General features: G+C 57.7%; 2 protein-coding genes across 2 annotated transcripts in view; one reads left to right on the top strand and one right to left on the bottom strand.

Annotated features, from left to right (window-relative positions):
• Positions 1 to 5,172: 5,172 nt before the first annotated feature.
• ALX3 (ALX homeobox 3) lies at positions 5,173 to 15,870 on the bottom strand. Its single transcript, XM_001918000.5, has 4 exons — positions 15,547 to 15,870; positions 10,027 to 10,343; positions 6,767 to 6,895; positions 5,173 to 6,366 (listed from the first exon to the last, which is right to left on the bottom strand). Exons 1-4 carry the CDS (start codon positions 15,821 to 15,823, stop codon positions 6,058 to 6,060), a joined length of 1,032 nt encoding a protein of 343 aa, XP_001918035.2. The 5' UTR covers positions 15,824 to 15,870; the 3' UTR covers positions 5,173 to 6,057.
• Positions 14,643 to 15,897, top strand: part of UBL4B (ubiquitin like 4B) — a 63,257-nt gene continuing 62,002 nt past the window's right edge. Inside the window, exon 1 of the transcript XR_011438777.1 lies at positions 14,643 to 14,924. The gene's annotated coding sequence lies outside the window, so the exon portion shown is untranslated. The remainder of the gene's footprint in view (positions 14,925 to 15,897) is intronic.

Below are 15,897 nucleotides of genomic sequence, written 5' to 3'. Positions count from 1 at the left end.
GTCCTCGTTGCCTTGCTGTAGGAAATATGGCCCTTGAGTATCTCATCCAGGTCTAGAAAGTGAGTCTTCTTGCCAGCATTGATAGGTCACCCACTTGTCCCCTGCCGAGCCACCCGCCTTTCCCTTCTGAGGGGGAAGCAGAGGAGGATTGACACTTGGATCCAGAGTGTCCTCTCCTCACATCAGTCTGCCATTGCTGCGGCTCAGCTCCAGGGCTCTGGGCTGCCGGAGTAACAAGTTGTCCTGCACCCCTAGGTTTGCTGTAATTGCAGTAGGAGCCCCAGGTTTCTCTGGATCACACCCTGAGCTGGCCTGAGCCAAATCGATTTCAGGGCTTGATCAGAGAGGGGGTCGACTGCTCTGGGCCCTCACTGGGTCGGGTGGTTGAGACTGGGAATAAACTTCTATGCCCAGAGCTTATGTTATCATCAGGACTCAGCTTCATAGTGGGAAAGAGAGTGTCAGAGGGCCCAGGAGCCTGTGTGGCTGAGAGAGAAGCAAGGAAAACCTTTGTGGCAGGTGAGTTTGAGGCCTCCTGGAGCCTGTACCTGGCTTTCAGATCCCTATACACATCTGCCTCCAGCCAGCTTGATCTTGAGGCTCTGCGTCTGAGCATCTTACCATTCTGATGCTGGTAAAAGGAGGTTCCCGTTTCAGAACTGCTTGAAGTTCCCTTATCTTACCTGTAGGCCATGTGTATGGGGTCTTAAGTCTCCAAGGGGTCTTGACTTATAAAGGAAGCATATTCTAGAGGAAATCTCTCCTTTGTTGGTTCTTCCATTCATTGCCTGCCTGGCTTGGCTTCTGCTGAGCCTCAGTCCAGGCCTCAAGCTGGGCTTCCAGGACGAGCCCTGATGTGCTAACATGATTAGAAGCAGCGAGGTGGGAGCCAGCAGTGTACTCCTTATGTAAGTCACACAGCCTATTAGATGGGAAGTCCCTGTGATTGCATGATAGAGTTTCTGCTGTCTCTTGCCAGCACCAGTAGGAAGTATGTATCTTGAGATTCACGTTCTTGTTCTCCCAGGCATCCTGGCTCACTGAACCTGCCGGGCTGGAGCTCTGTCCTCCTTCCCCTTTTTGATTTCCCCACTCTCTCCTCTGAAGCTTCCCTTAACCAGAGGTGGCATTTTTCCTCTTGGTTTGCAAAGGTCTGTAAATATCTATATATAAATCTGTGCAAAAAAGAACACAGAATATCAAAGCTGCAAGGGCCATAAAACTTGGGCAGGTGAAGCCCTGCATCTGGCCAGAAGTGTGCTCCTGGCATATTGGCCATTTGAACTCGCATCTTTGTACAGAAATATCTTGTGGAACGAGTGGCCACCCAGTCTCTGTGGCTTTATATTTCATCTGGGTCATGGGATGGGCAGGGTACATAAAGGCCCTTTGTAAATGGTTAAGTTACATAAAATTTGCTAACCAGGCTCAGGGTCCAGTGCTCTTTCAATCCACTGAGGGACGGATACCCCATGGCTGTATTGCCTTGAGGATGAGAACTGTCCCTTGTTAATCAAGAGAGTTACCACTTTCTGGGTGCCAAATAGATACCAGGCCCAATATCCATGCTTCTCGAAAGCTCATTTTCTACACAATAGCCAGGAAATGTGTGCTTACCGTGTGCCAGCCACTGCTCCTAGCACTTTATGTATAATATCTTATTGCTAATAATAATCCTAAAAAGTAGTACCATTACATACAGTGCAGATGAGAAACTGGCACAGAAGGGTAAAGAACTTGCCCAAGGTCACAAAATAACGAGAGCCAGAGTCCAGATGGAAACCCAGGTCTCTGTTTGCAAAGTGTGTGCGTCCCCCTCCCCCTTCTCTATTAATCATTCTTATTCCCCAGCACTTATCACAGTGCATTCATTTGCTCATTTATTCACTTTAGTCAGTACTTAGTATTTGCTCAAGCGTGGTCCCTGGCAAGAAGATTCTTGGCAAATGTCAGTTGCTTTAGGTCACCAAAGCTTGGCCTTGGCCTAGTCTCTGCTGTGCCCCAAATGTGCCCTCCTCAAGATAACTTGTGGGCTGTTGCTGCTATCTTTTCTTCCTTTTCAGCCTGAGCCTGAATGTCTTTCTCGGGAGTCCCAGAGGACTCGTGTGTGGCTGCCCCTGCCATACCTGTGAGGCTTCTCTCCTGGGAGGCTGGCTTCCTGTCTGTCCTCTAATGAACTGACTGCTTAGAGAAGTGGTAGCTGTGCCATTCGTTTGTACTTGGCAGTCAGCCGGAGGCTGCCGGCTATAAAACAAGGGAGTTGCACACTTTGGGAGTGAGACAGCCTTGACTCTCAATCTGGGCTCTGACACTTGAGCAAGCTCTAAGCCTCAGTTGACTCATCTGTAAAAATTGGTTTAATAATAGCAAGGTGGTGGTGAGTGCTGAATAAGATAATGGATAATGGACCTACATGCCTGGCTGACAAGAAACAACACAGCTGATAAATAAAGGGCAGCTATTCTTGCTGTTGCTAATGGCCCTTCCAACTCTAACCTGTGAATTTGCATCCATTTCCTGTGTCCCCTGGAAAACAGAGACCCCCTTCAAGGACCAGAACCATGTCTTAGGCCTTCTTATATCCCTCATCCTTAGCTCACTGCTCTGAATACAGAAGCCTCTCAAAAGAGTCAGCCACTCACCTAGCATAACCCTGCCCTCATAGCGCAAAGGCCTGTCCTAGGTCTGGCCCCATGTCCAGGTGTCCAGATGAATAGGACACCACACTTTCTCACTCTCCTTGACGAGCTCAAAATTGATGGACAGATGGCCATAAAAGCAAGTAAGAGCAAAATGTGGTAGGTACCAGGACAGACATCTGCTGGGCCACACATGTCCCATTGGTCCCAGCCTGTGCACTCCTACAGGAGAAGAGACTGGGCGGGAGCTGGGCTGTAGTTGTCAAGTGGGAAAGGGAGGCGACGCCAGCATCAGGAACAAGGGCTCCAAGAGAGGACACTTTGTGCTTGACTCCCCTGGTGAGAATGGCTAGGATGAGGCTGGGACGGGGTAAGGTACGTACTCCCTTTGCTGGATGTAGGAAATGCCCAGTTCCTGGTGATGCTGGGCTCTGTTCCTCTCTGGGACTTCGGAGAGTCTGCACTTCTGGGTTGTGATTCAGATTGATGTGTAAATGGTTGGGGGAGGTGGGGAACCCACTGGCCAGGGCCCGTCACTCTGGGCCTGGTGTCTGCCCCTGCTAGGACCAGGATTTAGGGCTTCTCTGGGTGGGCCTCACTGGGGTGAAGAGCCTTAGCAAAGGGAGATTGAACCTTCCAACTCTTAAAGGTGGGATTCCAGGTGGGGCCGCTTCCCTTTTCCTCTTCCAGAAGGGGTGACCAGAGCCCCAGCCTGGCCTTGGGGAAACATGAGGTCTAGGCTGAGGGCTGCTCTGGAGTGAGGCTGGGGGCAGGGGCATCTGGAGACCTGGGGGCTGTGTCTTAGGGGTGACATGCCTAGGGTGTGGAGGAGGAGGGGAGGAAGGACAGCTAATGGGAAGCAGGTGGAAGGGCTGCCCACGTCCCAGCCAGGGGACAGGCTGGCTGGATGGCCCAGTCAGTGGGAGAACCTGTCAGCTCACAGATAATCCCAGGGAACAGGCTCCGGGATGCCCATTCATATTCATTATGTGTGAAGTGGGCGGTTGTAAAGTTAGCTTTCTCTTCATTTAGCTGTCACTGGACAGAAAAATATGAGCTGTGGGCAGATGCCCCTGGATGGGAGCCAGTAGCTGGTCTCTGGCCTCCCTGTGCCCTCCCCCTCAGGGCCTCCCTCCTGCACAGGGCTGGCTCCTGGCCTCTGCCCGCCCCTTCCACTCCTGTTGCATTGATCTCTGGCTCGACTTTATTTTCCTCTCTCATCTGTCTCTTCCCACTTCTGCTTCCTTTGCTTGGACTTTCACAGATCCCTTCCTCTTCCCTCTCTCCATTTCTGCCTTTCTAAAAGTTGTGAGAGAGAGGAAGTCATGTTTTTCTTGACCATCGCTCTTCTCTGGCACCAGCACAATGCCTGGCACAGAGTGGGCACTCAGTAAATATCTGTAGAACAAACTGATCTCTCTCTGCATCTCTCTGACTTTTGGGGGACAGAAAGTGAAAAACTTTACTGGCTACTCCCTGGGTGAAGAAACTTCCAGTGCAGTGGTCTTATCCCTGGAGTTAGAAATGTGGGTTTGAGCCTCAATTCATTATTGACCAGTTAGGTGAGGTTGGTCCTGTTCACTGGAGGGAGCTGGGGCTGCCTCTCCCTACTACCCAGATCTTCCCTTCCTGCTGAACACAGGGCTCAGGCCAGCACCTCAGGGCCAGCGTCAGTATAGGGGAGAGAAATCGCCAGAAGCCACACCCTCCAATGAAGGAAAGAGAAGAGGGAAGACACTCTAGGGGATGCTTGAGCCTTGTCCCAGTGACTGTCTTGGCTGGAAAATCTGATCTGTTGGGGGTTTGCACCCTCCTGGAGAATAAGCATGGCTCTGGTGTCTTTGAGTGCTTGGGCTTCTCTGTGCCTGGAAGAGGAGGTGCAGGGTGGGGGTGGCTGGGCTGCTAGCTGAGGCTGTGCTCCTCTGAGCAATGTGGTTGTGTTTACTGGGAGGGAGGGAGGGCCAGGCCTGCTTTTTTCCTGCCTTCCAGGCTGCGGAGATAAGGCAGAAAGTACGGTTGAAGGATAGAATGGGTAATACTCTGAAACCACAAGAAAGAGTCCTGGCTTTTGTCTCTGCCTCACAGCTTAGACATGCTCCTGGGATGTCTGGGGGAAGGGAGCTGCCCCACCCCCACTGCCCTGGGGTCCCCACCCTTGGGGAGCTCAGAGCCCTCAGTGGCCTCCCTGGTCTTCCATTCCACCTCCCCTCAGTTGTCAGTTCAGCCACGAGCTTACCTCAGCTTTCTCACTTCCCTTCCCACCCCAGTTTTCCCTTTCACTTGAACCTAACTCTAGAGCTGGGCTTTGTGCCCTGCCTCCCTGCACTGCCGAAGCCACAGAGACCCTGGGCAGGTGGCAGGGCGAGGCATGGTGTGCAATCAGCCTTGGGGGCTCTGCTGCAGGCCCACCTTCCCCTAGCCTCCAGGATCCCTGCCAGGCCCTCAGGAGAGCCTGGCTCAGCCTGGACCCCAGGCACAGACCAGCCCTAGAGCAACCAAGTGCCAAACCCTGAGGATACACAGTCACCTGATATAAAAAACTACTGCCACCTTTATTATTATGCTGGGCAGCACATTTTTCACAAAGGGGTCTTTACAAAAGTAGGGGCCGAGCTCTCAGGGGCTCAGAGTCTGGAAATCTGTTTTATTCTTACCAACATCCAGTGATCCCATGAGTAAATTAAGGGAGCTTACGGTTTCTGTGGCATAGCTCTGGCTTGATTCCGTGGAAGAGAATCCAAATATTTGGTGGTTTCTGGTGGAATTTCTGCCCCCTAGGAGGGGGAAGAGGACTCCATAGCATGTTGGGGGAGGGGTCATAGGGCAGGAGTAAGGCATGGCTGGAGCTGGGGAGTTGGGCACCTTTTACACTGACCTGGGGCTTCCAGGCCCTTGTCACTGCCAGACACTGGGTGCGCGCCCCCTGGTGACGGGAGGGGGCAGTGAAGCCGGCCCTCGGTGGTCATAAAGACTGGTTTCCCCAAAGTCACAAGGAACTCCTCCTAGTTCGACCTGTGTCGTCCTCGACCCATTTTCCTGGGTTCCCTGAATGAGGAGCCAATTAAGCTGTTTCAGCTGGAGGAATGGCACTTAAACTTGGACGAAGTCTGACGGAAGCAGGACAGCGTCTTCCTCCTTCCAGCCCAGAGTCTGGGTGAGGGCTGAGAGTTGGGTAGGTAGAGGCCTAACTGCTTTGAAGCCCCCTTTCTCCTGGGCAGCCCCACCTTATCCCCACAAAGAAAAGACTCTGTAGCTTGTTCCTTGTGGGAGCCTGAGGGCCCCAGCCACTCTGCCCGGGCCTCCAGCCATCTGCGGCTTGGAGGCAGGGTGTTCTCTCTGGTGTCCCGACTCGGGTAGGGGGAGCAGTTGGGGATGGAAGAGGGGGTGGGCAGCTCAGTCTGCCTGTCCACGCAGCCAGTCACGTGGTCCAGTTCAGCAGGCTGGGCGGCTCCTTGGGCTTCACCCTGAGCGAGACGAGGCTTGGAGACTTATAGTCGCCATCAGAGGCGGGTTCAAAGCTGTGGCCCCCCAAGGGAGGAGAAAAGCCGTGGATGGAGTAGATGCCAGGGTGGGCTCCAGGGGAGGCCGGCACCCCCATGAAGCTGGCCACATTCCCATGAGAGTGGGAGTATGGAGACATGCACGGGGAGGGGATGCCCTCTGGAGATGCGAGGCAGGGGCCTCCGGGGCTCCCAGACCCTGGGCTGGGCCACAAGCAGTTCTGCAGCTGAAAAGAGAAAAGAAGGCTCATGAATGAGTAGCCCCAGGGGCTGCCTCCTTTACCCTAGGGGCTCTCTTTGCCCTTAGGGCTCCAAAACTTTCTGAGAAACCTCCACTTGGCCCAGGTCTAGAATCTGTTCCCTCCTACTCCTAAAGTGGCATCTCAGGAGGCCCCTGCCGCTGCTTCTCAAAATGAGATTTTCTTCAGTGATTCCCCTGTGCCAGCAACTCTGCATGCATCCTTCATGAGACAGGTAGGAGCCCATTTTACAGAGGAAGTAGTTTGCCCATGGTCACAGAGAGCCCCAAAGCTGCTCCAGGCCTCCCACGGCCAGAACTCATACTCTTGCTGGCTACTCCATGGAACACAGCCAGGCCCTGACACTCGAGGCAGGGCGGGGTCTCACCTGGGGGTGGCTGTCTGTTCGGGGCAGCATAGAGATGTCATAGGCAGAAGTGAAGGGGTTCCGCCCCTCCTGGATCTTCCCATAACGCTCACGTTTCCGCCACTTGGCTCTGCGGTTCTGGAACCAGACCTGGGGGTAGGTTGGGGGAGTTTGAGGGGGTGATAAGGTAGCCCTGAGGAGAGGAGCCTGCTGGGAGAGAGCTGATGGTTGTATCCTCCTGTGGGGTGGGGAGCTGGCTCCAGGCTGGAGGATCTTGAGCTGTAGGAGTTTGTAAATCCACATCCTTCTCAGGGCCAGGGGAGCTTGGGATGGGGCCAAGAGAGGCCCAAGCCTAGAGCCGTTTAATGGCGCCACACTCTGCCCCGCCCCGGCCTCACCCCCCAGGCTGAGTCACTCTAGTTCCCCAGCCTGGCAAGGGTGTCGTTGCCCCAGAGGCCCTGGGCACTTCCTAGCTGTACCAGAGCACGTGTGTTGGGTTTCTTGCCCCCTGCTTTGTCTCCTTTTCCAATCTACCCACCTCATGGCATCTGAGGAATCGTAAAGATATTTCTGTTCAGGTCCTGGTCCTGCTTAAACCCTCTGTGGCTCCCTGGAGACCTCAAGCCCAGAGCCCAGCTCCTTAACAAGGCACCTTGGAGCTGACCCCACCCCTCTCCGCAGCCTCATCTCCTGCCAGGCAACACCACTCTATCTTCCTAGCTGCCTCCTATCCCAGCTTGCCTTTGAAACACTCTGCTGTCTGCTCCTTGCTGCCTTTGCTCAGGTACTCCCTGCCTGCGCTACCTATCACCCCACAGGTCTATCTGAGCTGGGCACCCTCCACTAGGCTTTTGTGATACCCGGCATCTCTCTCATTGTACTTGCCATGTCCCATTACCATGATCTGTTTTGGAATCAGTCTCTCCCATTCATGTGTGAGCTCTTGGCAGGTAGGGGTAGCAAATCTGTGTTCTTTGTACCTATCTGTGATAATCTGTCGTTTTGTATATGCCCTACGACTGTTAGATGTATGTGTATTGGTGTATGCATTTTGTATTTCGATCATTTAATAAATGTGTCAGGCTCTGGGCTAGATGTTGGCAATATCAAAACCAAGCCAAATTGGGGGCCAGCCCCATGGCCGAGTGGTTGGGTTCACGCGCTCTGCTTTGGCAGCCCAGGGTTTCGCTGGTTCGGGTCCTGGGCACGGACCTAGCACCGCTGATCAAGCCATGCTGAGGTGGCGTCCCACATGCCACAACTAGAAGGACCCACAACTAAAATATACAACCATGTACTGGGGGGATTTGGGGAGAAGAAGGAAAAAGAAAAAACACCCAAACCATCCACCTGCTTTCCAGGCATCTAGCTGGGAGCCACAACAGAAAAAGCTGTGTGTATAGTGTGTGAGTAACCCCACCCCAGCCTCTCACACTCCCCCACTCCTCCATGGTCATTCCCACCCATGCAGGCAGGCAAGAAGATGGGCATACCCCTACTCCCCTAACCCCTAGTTGCAGAGATCCCAGAGCAGGCCTGGGTCATGGTCAGGGAATGACTACCCCACCTGCCCAGCTGCCTGGCCTTCCTTTCTCTACTTTCCCTCCTCTGCAGGCAGATGAAGGAGCCGGGAGCCTGTGAAGCTGATCACTTTACTGGGAATGCTTCCCTGTCACCACCGTTCTCCCTCAGAGTCCCCACCCGCGCTCTGGACCTGCCCTCTGCATTGTCCCGTGTGTGGTCTTATTATTCCTCTCCATGGGGTGGGGCTTATGGGTGGGTGTCATGCTCCTGTCACAGAAAAATCCCTATTCTAGGACTTCAATCACTGGAGAAGCTTCTGGACTAGGTGTGGGGGCCTTGTGGCTACCCCTGCACCCTTCCAGGGGAGAGAAGGCCTAGGAGAGGAGTGGGGGAACTGTACTCCACTTCCCCAAAGCAGTTTCCATAGGGGCAGCTATTCAGATCCCACCCGAGAGGCGTCTGGAGACTCCATGTTCTAGACTTATGTAATCTGGGGTTCTCCTCAATGCTGGGCTCTCACTCTGATGGCCCCAGGCCCTGGGGAGCCCTGGGGGACAGTCCTGAAAGTCTGTTTTGGGTGCCACTGGGGAGGAACATGGAAGCAGGAGGACCCAGCAGTGAAGGGGGAACAGCCCAAGCCCCTCTGGTCCTGTTTTGAATCCAGCTGTAGGGCATTCTCTGCGAGACAGCAGCTGGCCTCTTGACAGACTAGCCTGCCAGGCCCCATATTCTGCCAGAGCCGGCCCCTACCCCCGTGCCTTCAAACAGAGTCTGGAGAGGCCCATGCAGTGATAAGTGTGAGCTGTGTGGTGGGAGACGGAATCTCCTTGCCTTTCCCAAGAAGCCCAAACCCAACTCCTCTCCCAGGGCCTCCTGCTTGGCATCAGGGAGCCTGCTGTTTATCAAGCCGGTTCAAAGCAAGGCAACACTGACCATCTTTCTCTTGGGCCAGACTCTTCCTGAAGCCTCCTTTCCCATCCCCACCCCTGTTTGCCACCTTCATGCTCTTCCCTATTTCTGACATGCCTTGGACATGGACTTCCCTCCCCTTCTCCCTTTCCCCTGTTCCCAGCATCCCTTCATCCCCTGAGCCCAGCCCCACAGTCTGGGCTCTATCCTATGTGAAGCTGGTCTCAGCCCCATCCAGGAAGCCCAGGGGCCTGACCTCTGTTGGGGAGTTTGTTGGGTGGGGAGGGGCTCCTGGCCAGGCTCTCCCAGCCAGGGCCTGGGGGATGGCAGGACTGAAGGCTGCTGGCTCAGGATGGCTTTGAGCATCACTGAGCCTGAGAACCCCCAGTGGGGACCCTCCCATTCTGGGCAGCCACCTTGGGAGCCGCTCTGATATGTGTTCAGCATTTCACTGCTTCCAAAATGCTGTCACACATTTGATCCTCAAAGATACTCCTTAGTAGGTAGTACTATCATTCTCTTTTCCTGAATTGGGGAATGGAGACTGAGATTCAATGGCATGCCCCAAATCACCTGGCCAGCTAGTAGGTAGCAGAGCTAGGACACCCACACAGGTCTTTTAACTCCAAGAGACCATCACCCCCACACCCATGCATAAGCCTCAACTTGGGCTGCAAGCCTGTGGCTGCAGCAGAGCTGGGCATAGAGGAGAGCCCAGGGGGCAGGCTGGGGGCAGGCACCTGGGAAAGGCAGCTCTGTGTGGTGCTAGCACCCACCTCTCCCAGCCCTTCCACGGCCTGGTTCATGGTTAAGGCAGCCAAAGAGCCCCACACCCGAGGTATCCTCACCTGTACCCGGGCCTCGGTTAGGTCCGTGCGCAGAGCCAGCTGCTCCCGGGCATACACATCAGGGTAGTGGGTTTTCTGGAAGACTTTCTCCAGCTCCTCCAGCTGGAATGTGCTGAAGGTGGTGCGGTTACGGCGCTTCTTGCTCTTGTTCTTGGCCAACTCCATGGAGTCTGGGAGTCCCGGGGACAGGGGAACACGCAGGCTGGCCAGGCAGGGGCCTGGGGAGCCTTGCAAGTTAGAGGGCCCGTCTCTGGGGCCCCCTCGGCAGTCCAAGGGCAGCTGGGGGAAGCTGGCAGCTTTGGAGGCCTTCTCCTCAGCTGCAATGGAAAACACAAAAAGGAGGATGGAAACCGAACCAAGGGGTTTTGTGGGTGGAATGGAGGGAGGGGGAAGAACGTTGACGCTTCAGTCCCCGCCTCCCCCTTCCTTTTTCCTCCCTTCCTTCCCAGCAGCCACCCTCCATGAGAGCCTGGTATTGGGAGGCCTGCTGAGCCTCCAGCAGGGGAGGGGGCCCTGGGGAACCATGTGCTCTGTGGTCTGGGCTGATGTGCTGGGGCCGGAGTGGGGTTCATCTCAGGGAAGTACTCTGTGGTGGCGCGTCCCAAAGGGTGTGGAGGTGCCAGAATTGGCGCTGTGGTAGGGCCTAGTGCAGAGGCGGGAGGAGGGGGTGAGGATGGGGTGGTTGACATGTCCCCGCCCCTGCCAGGAAGTGCCTCCTTGTCTGTGATTCTGCAGGCCTTGGTTCCCATGTCCTTGTGCCCATGCCTCTGCTCCTAGGACCAGGCAGGCAACCGACAGCGATGCTCAGCCCACCTTTGGCTGGGCTGGCTGTGCCTCATTCTCTGAACCCCAAGTCTCAGGCCAATGTCAAATCCCCCAGCCCTGGGCTATGAAGGGCAAGACGGGACAAAAAAGTTTCAAGAAGGATTGTCTCAGTCCTTGAAAAATTGTGATGTCTGGGCAAGGGCTTCAGCTGCAGCATTCGAGAGGCAGGAGATAGGCCATGCTTGCAGAAGGAGAGTTGGGGGACCAGTATCCAAATAGAGCATAGCCCCTAACACATCCTTCTCATCCTTGTCTGCCCCTCCCTCCTCAGGAGTTTCTGATGGCTCCCCCATTGCCTGTGATTGCAGACTGGGAACAGTTCCAAGCAGCCCCACTCTGCTGTACTAAGCCTCACTCAGGAAGCTTAGTGGAGCCCAGCCATGACCCACCGACCGGGGCATGGGGAAAAATAGGTCATCCTGATGGACCCTGCCCTCTTGCTCTGGTGAGGACCTCCAGTGGCATTGCCATGAAATCTCTCTTCAGCAGTCCACTGGGATGGCAGGAGCAACACCACAAAGACGCCCCACTGACTCACACAACCCCTTCCCTGGCCCAGCCCATCCCCTGCAGGGGCCTGGCCCCCAGGAGGCCCAGCGAGCTGGCACCAAGAGGCAGTTTCTTGCCCAGAACTCGGTGATGGGATCACAGCTGTCAGAAGAGGATGGGACCAGAAAAGTGGCTTCTGGGGTTCTGGGTCTGAAGAGTCCCTGTCTGCATTGTGGAGGACAAGTTGGGTAAGGTTTCCTTCAGCTGGAAGGCGGTCAGTGACCTCCCAGGACCACCCAGGCTGTGAAACAAGCTCCACGTTGTGAGTGTGCCCTGGAGGCCTGGGAGAGCAGGGAGGGCTTGCCCTCGGGGCTTGCACAGCGACAGCCCAGGCACCAGGTCAGCTTCTCAACTCAGGTGCAACCTGGGGAGTAAATGCTCCAGTACCTGACTTCCATTCTTGGCCAAAGTATTTTGTTTTAGGGGTAGTTCCATTTGGTAGGACCTTAGGAAGGAGGACTTGTGGAAGTTGAACCAAATAATTGAAAATGGTCAGGGGGACCAGGGAGACTGGAAGGGGATACCCTACACATAGCAGGCCTGAGAGGGAGGGGTCTTGGTGTATTGAGTTCAGAGGGAGCCTCTGCTGGACTCCAGGCAGAAAAGGGTGAGAGTAGCTCAGGGATGGGGGTCAGGGGAGCACTGACATCACTGCAGAGGACTCCCCACAGCTCTGGGGCTTGCTCATCTGCCCCTTGGACCCTCACTGTCTGTCTCAATAGGATCTGCCCAGAGGAAGTGACCAGATCTGGAGCTCTAGGACTTGCCTTCTTGACCTTAAGCCACCCAGCTACCAGGGTAAGGGGTAAAAATGCAACAGGACTTATCAGAATAGCTACCCAAAAGAGGGCCAAGCCTGCTGGCCTCTGCTGGCCTCCCATGCCCACCCATTCTACAGTCGTGTCAGGGGACCAGAGAACTCCGCTCCTCATCGTCATTACCCTGAAACCCCCTCCATCTGCTTGGAGGACTCCAGGGAGAGAGTGGCCTTCTCCCTCTTTGGGGGACAGGGGCATGACTCATAGAATACCAAGCAGCCTCCTGAGGAGCAAGACCCAGAAAAGAGATGGAGGTGGGATAAATGGGGGGCAGCGATCAGGGAAAGGCAGAGCAGGAACCAACACCAGCAGTTGGCATCTAAGCCTGTAAGGGGAAGGAAGTGCTGTAAGGAGGGGGGCACGTCCAAGGTGTGTACAGGCTGTGTGTAGGAGTCACTCGCACCCGGCGGGGACTCTGGGTGGTTAAGGGGGATTGCTCATGTTGGAGATTGGTAGCCTGGGGCTCAGCCACCCGGTGTCCAGGGCCTGCACACCTGCAGAACCAGAGCAGCAGTCTGTCGGGCCTGAAAGACAGGAGCCAGGACAAGGACCTCTGAGGCGGCACGGGAGTGCTGTCGCTGATGCTAACTAGGCTCTCCTGCCCTCGGCACTCCCCGACTCCGGGGGCGGTCAGAGCCCCTACTAGCGGCGGCTTCGAAGCCACTGCAGCCCGGGAGCAGAACCGCTCGCCGCCTACAGGAGCCCCACTGCCCCCACGGATGGCGTCCATAGGGACCGCAGGACCAACCACCCGGCTCTCAGCTTTCGTGGCAGCCTTGCTCCGCGCGGCGCGTGTCCCAAACGACCCGCAGAGCTCGCTGAGGCCTGGGCTCCCGAAGCTCTCGCTGAAGATCTAAAGCCGGTGTGGACATAAACGTCGTATGCAGGACCCCAGGGGGGCCTTGGTGCTCTCCCGAGAGGATCCCCGCCTTGGCCCAGAGACCTCAACCTGGGGCGATTACTTGGAACTCTCCTCGAGACCCGTGGTCGGTCGGTGAGCGCGGCGCTTATGGTTATCCGGTTCAGGGCGTCAGCGGCGGCGGGAGCATTCCGAAGTCAGGAAGCCAAGCTAGGGGACAGACGGCGCGGCCCGCGCCAGAGCAGGAAGGACCGGCGAGGCGTTTCTGCGGCTCTCAGAGCAGGCACGCGCAGAGGGCGCGAGGGTGGCTGGCATCGCCAGGACGCGGCTGGGGCCCAGAGCAGGGCTGGGCGCTCTCCTCAAAGGGCGGGAGCGGAGCGCGATGCGTCGGGCTCTCGAGCGCGCATCTTCCCGGCCCCGGCGAAGATCGCGCCGCAAATGGGGCGCAGCTGCGCGCTCACCGGTCTGAACTCGGAACGCTCGGAGCCCGTTATTTTAAAAGCCGGGAAATAAGGAGGGTTCGCCCTTTGCCCGCCACTTCCCACCACTTAGACTGCGCGGCCCGAGCCCCCGGGGCTGTCCTTCCGCAGCAGCCGGGCTCCGCCGCGCCGAGGACGCTCTGGCGCAGCTCCTACCCGTCGAGCTCCGGACGGGGCACCGGGGCGGCCAGCGGCAGCCGGGGTCTCTACCCGGGCTCCGCTCGCACCCGCTGCGCCTCCTTTCGTTTGGCCTGTCCTCCGCTCAACTTGAGTCGTTAATTTTCTTTTCCCACTTGCTCTCATTTTGCTATTTTCTGCTCTTTTAGGACGTCCTTTTTTTCTTTCGTTTTGTCTGCTTCTACTCCCTTCGTCCTCTCTTCTTCATTTACCCGCTTCCGCTCGCCGTTCGTTCTTCATTTATTCCTTTACGTTCTGCCCAGCTCGCCGACTGCCGTTTGCCTCTCGTTCCCGCCTTTCTCCTGCGTTGTTTTGCCCAAATTCATTTTCGCTCTTTTTGGTTGTTGTTTACGCTCTTTGCTTTTCTTTCCACGCATTTCGTTGTTGACACTCTCGCCGTCGCTGGGTTCCTCCCCGCCGCTCGTTCTGCTCCAGCGCTCTCCGCAGTTCGCTCGGCGCCGGGCCGGTCCTGGCGCCCCCGCGGTCCGTGAGGGATCCGGTGCGCGCAGCAGGGACGCAAGCCCGCGGGTGGGTCCTGCCCGACGCGGCGCGCCGAGCCAGGCCGGGTACCTGTCCCCGGCGGTGCTCACGGCGCTGCGCGGCCGCCGCCGTCTGGCTGGGATCAGAGGAGCCAGGCCAACTGCTTCTCATTAAGTCCTAACTGTGGTTTTTATCAGGAAAGTCTCTTTCAAAGGGCACAGACACGCAGCTCCGCGGACTCGCTCATTTCCTCCGCTGACCCCCACACACCTCCCCGCCCTCCCCTACACATTCCCACCGCCCGGGCTGGGCCAAGGCCAGAGCTGCCTGGCCACTCTCTAGAGGCCCGCAAGGCGCCAGCGGGGAGGAGGCGGGGTGGGGCCCTCTCGCAGGATCCAGCTCTGGACCTAAGCTGCGGGATGTGGCAGCGCAGATGCGGCAGGCGCGGGCGCCGAGACACAGGTCAGCCGGTGCAGAGGGCGGCAGTGGGGCTGCGGACCCGCCTGCCAGGCCCCGGCGTTCGGGCGAGTTCTCGGGAGACGGTGCGGTCCAACGGGCCTGAGCGCACAGGGCACTGGCCCAGGAGCCCGAGGCGCCCAGGGGTTAGGCCCTCCCGGGCTGCTCCCGACGGCCCAGCGGTGACGATCCAGTGCGAGGAAGTCAAGACTGCAAGAAGGGCGGCCATACCGTGCATAACGACGGGGAGGCCAGGTTAGTCTGAGAAATAAGAACACAGTTAGTCCGTATTGAGAATGGCCCGGCGCTGCCGGACCAGCCGCGGCCACTCAGCCGACGCCTAGCGCGCAGCGAGCGCCCTTCCCGCGGGGGCTGGGCCTGGGGAGGAGAGGCCGGCGGAGGACAGGCCGCAGCCCTCGGGGGAGCCCCGCTTGGCCACTCTGGGTCGGGACCCAGCCTCAGGGTCCCAAACGGGCGCCAGACACAAAAGCCCCGCTTCTTTCCGGGCATCGGGGCCAAGGGCTCAGCGTGGCGCCCGGGCCCTGGGCCCGGTCCAGGCTTCTGGGTCGGTGGCAGTTCCAGCCCAACTCTGGCCAAGCATGATCTCTCCTTCCTGGCTCCGGCCGCCTCTCTCGACCTCCTGCCTCCCATTCCCGCTGCTGGAGGCACGCGTGGCTCTGCCTCCCGCACCGCGCTGGCTTTTGCCTGGCCTGGACCAACGCCGGTCCGGCTTCTGAGGGAGCCACGGCGAGGGGCGCAAGGGTCAAAAAGTTGAGAAACAGGCGAGCAGGAGAGGGAAGCGGGGAGGCCCAGGCGGGCCCAAGGAGGGAAAGGGAGCGGGTCGGGGCTGCGCGCTACGCCCCGCGCCCTGCGTTACCTTCCGCGGGGCCCTCGTAGAAGTGGCCGCCGTTGAGCGCCAGGCCGGGTCCGAGGTCCTGCAGGTACTTGGCGGGCGGCTTGGCCGGCTCTGGGAGGTAGGGCTCCAGGGGCCCACAGGCCGGAAAGCGGATCAGCCGTGGGCCGCGGGGCGGCGCGGGGTGCAGGTGAGGCGCGGTGGCGGGGGTCCCCTGGGAGCCCGGAGGCTCGTCCCCCGCGGCCTCGTAGGGGCCCGACGCGGGCCCCACGCCGAAAGGCGCGCAGCGCTCGGGGTCCATGCCGGCTCGGGGCGCACAGGCCGCCGGGGCTTCGGGGCTCGCGCTGCCCGCGCGGCCTGTGAGCGCCCGCCAAA

Source organism: Equus caballus, chromosome 5 (genome assembly GCF_041296265.1).
Source record: "Equus caballus isolate H_3958 breed thoroughbred chromosome 5, TB-T2T, whole genome shotgun sequence".
NCBI classification, from domain to species: domain Eukaryota; kingdom Metazoa; phylum Chordata; class Mammalia; order Perissodactyla; family Equidae; genus Equus; species Equus caballus.
This window is presented reverse-complemented; position numbering and strand designations above follow the sequence as displayed.

Bases quoted from the DNA above. Each gene is read 5' to 3' on its own strand.
- ALX3 (XM_001918000.5), bottom strand. From the start codon at position 15,823: ATGGACCCCGAGCGCTGCGCGCCTTTCGGCGTGGGGCCCGCGTCGGGC. The intron at 10,344-15,546 runs GTAACGCAGGGC...TTTCCATTGCAG, and splicing joins CTACGAGGGCCCCGCGGAAG to CTGAGGAGAAGGCCTCCAAA. The intron at 6,367-6,766 runs GTGAGACCCCGC...TTCTCTTTTCAG, and splicing joins GAACAGACAGCCACCCCCAG to CTGCAGAACTGCTTGTGGCC.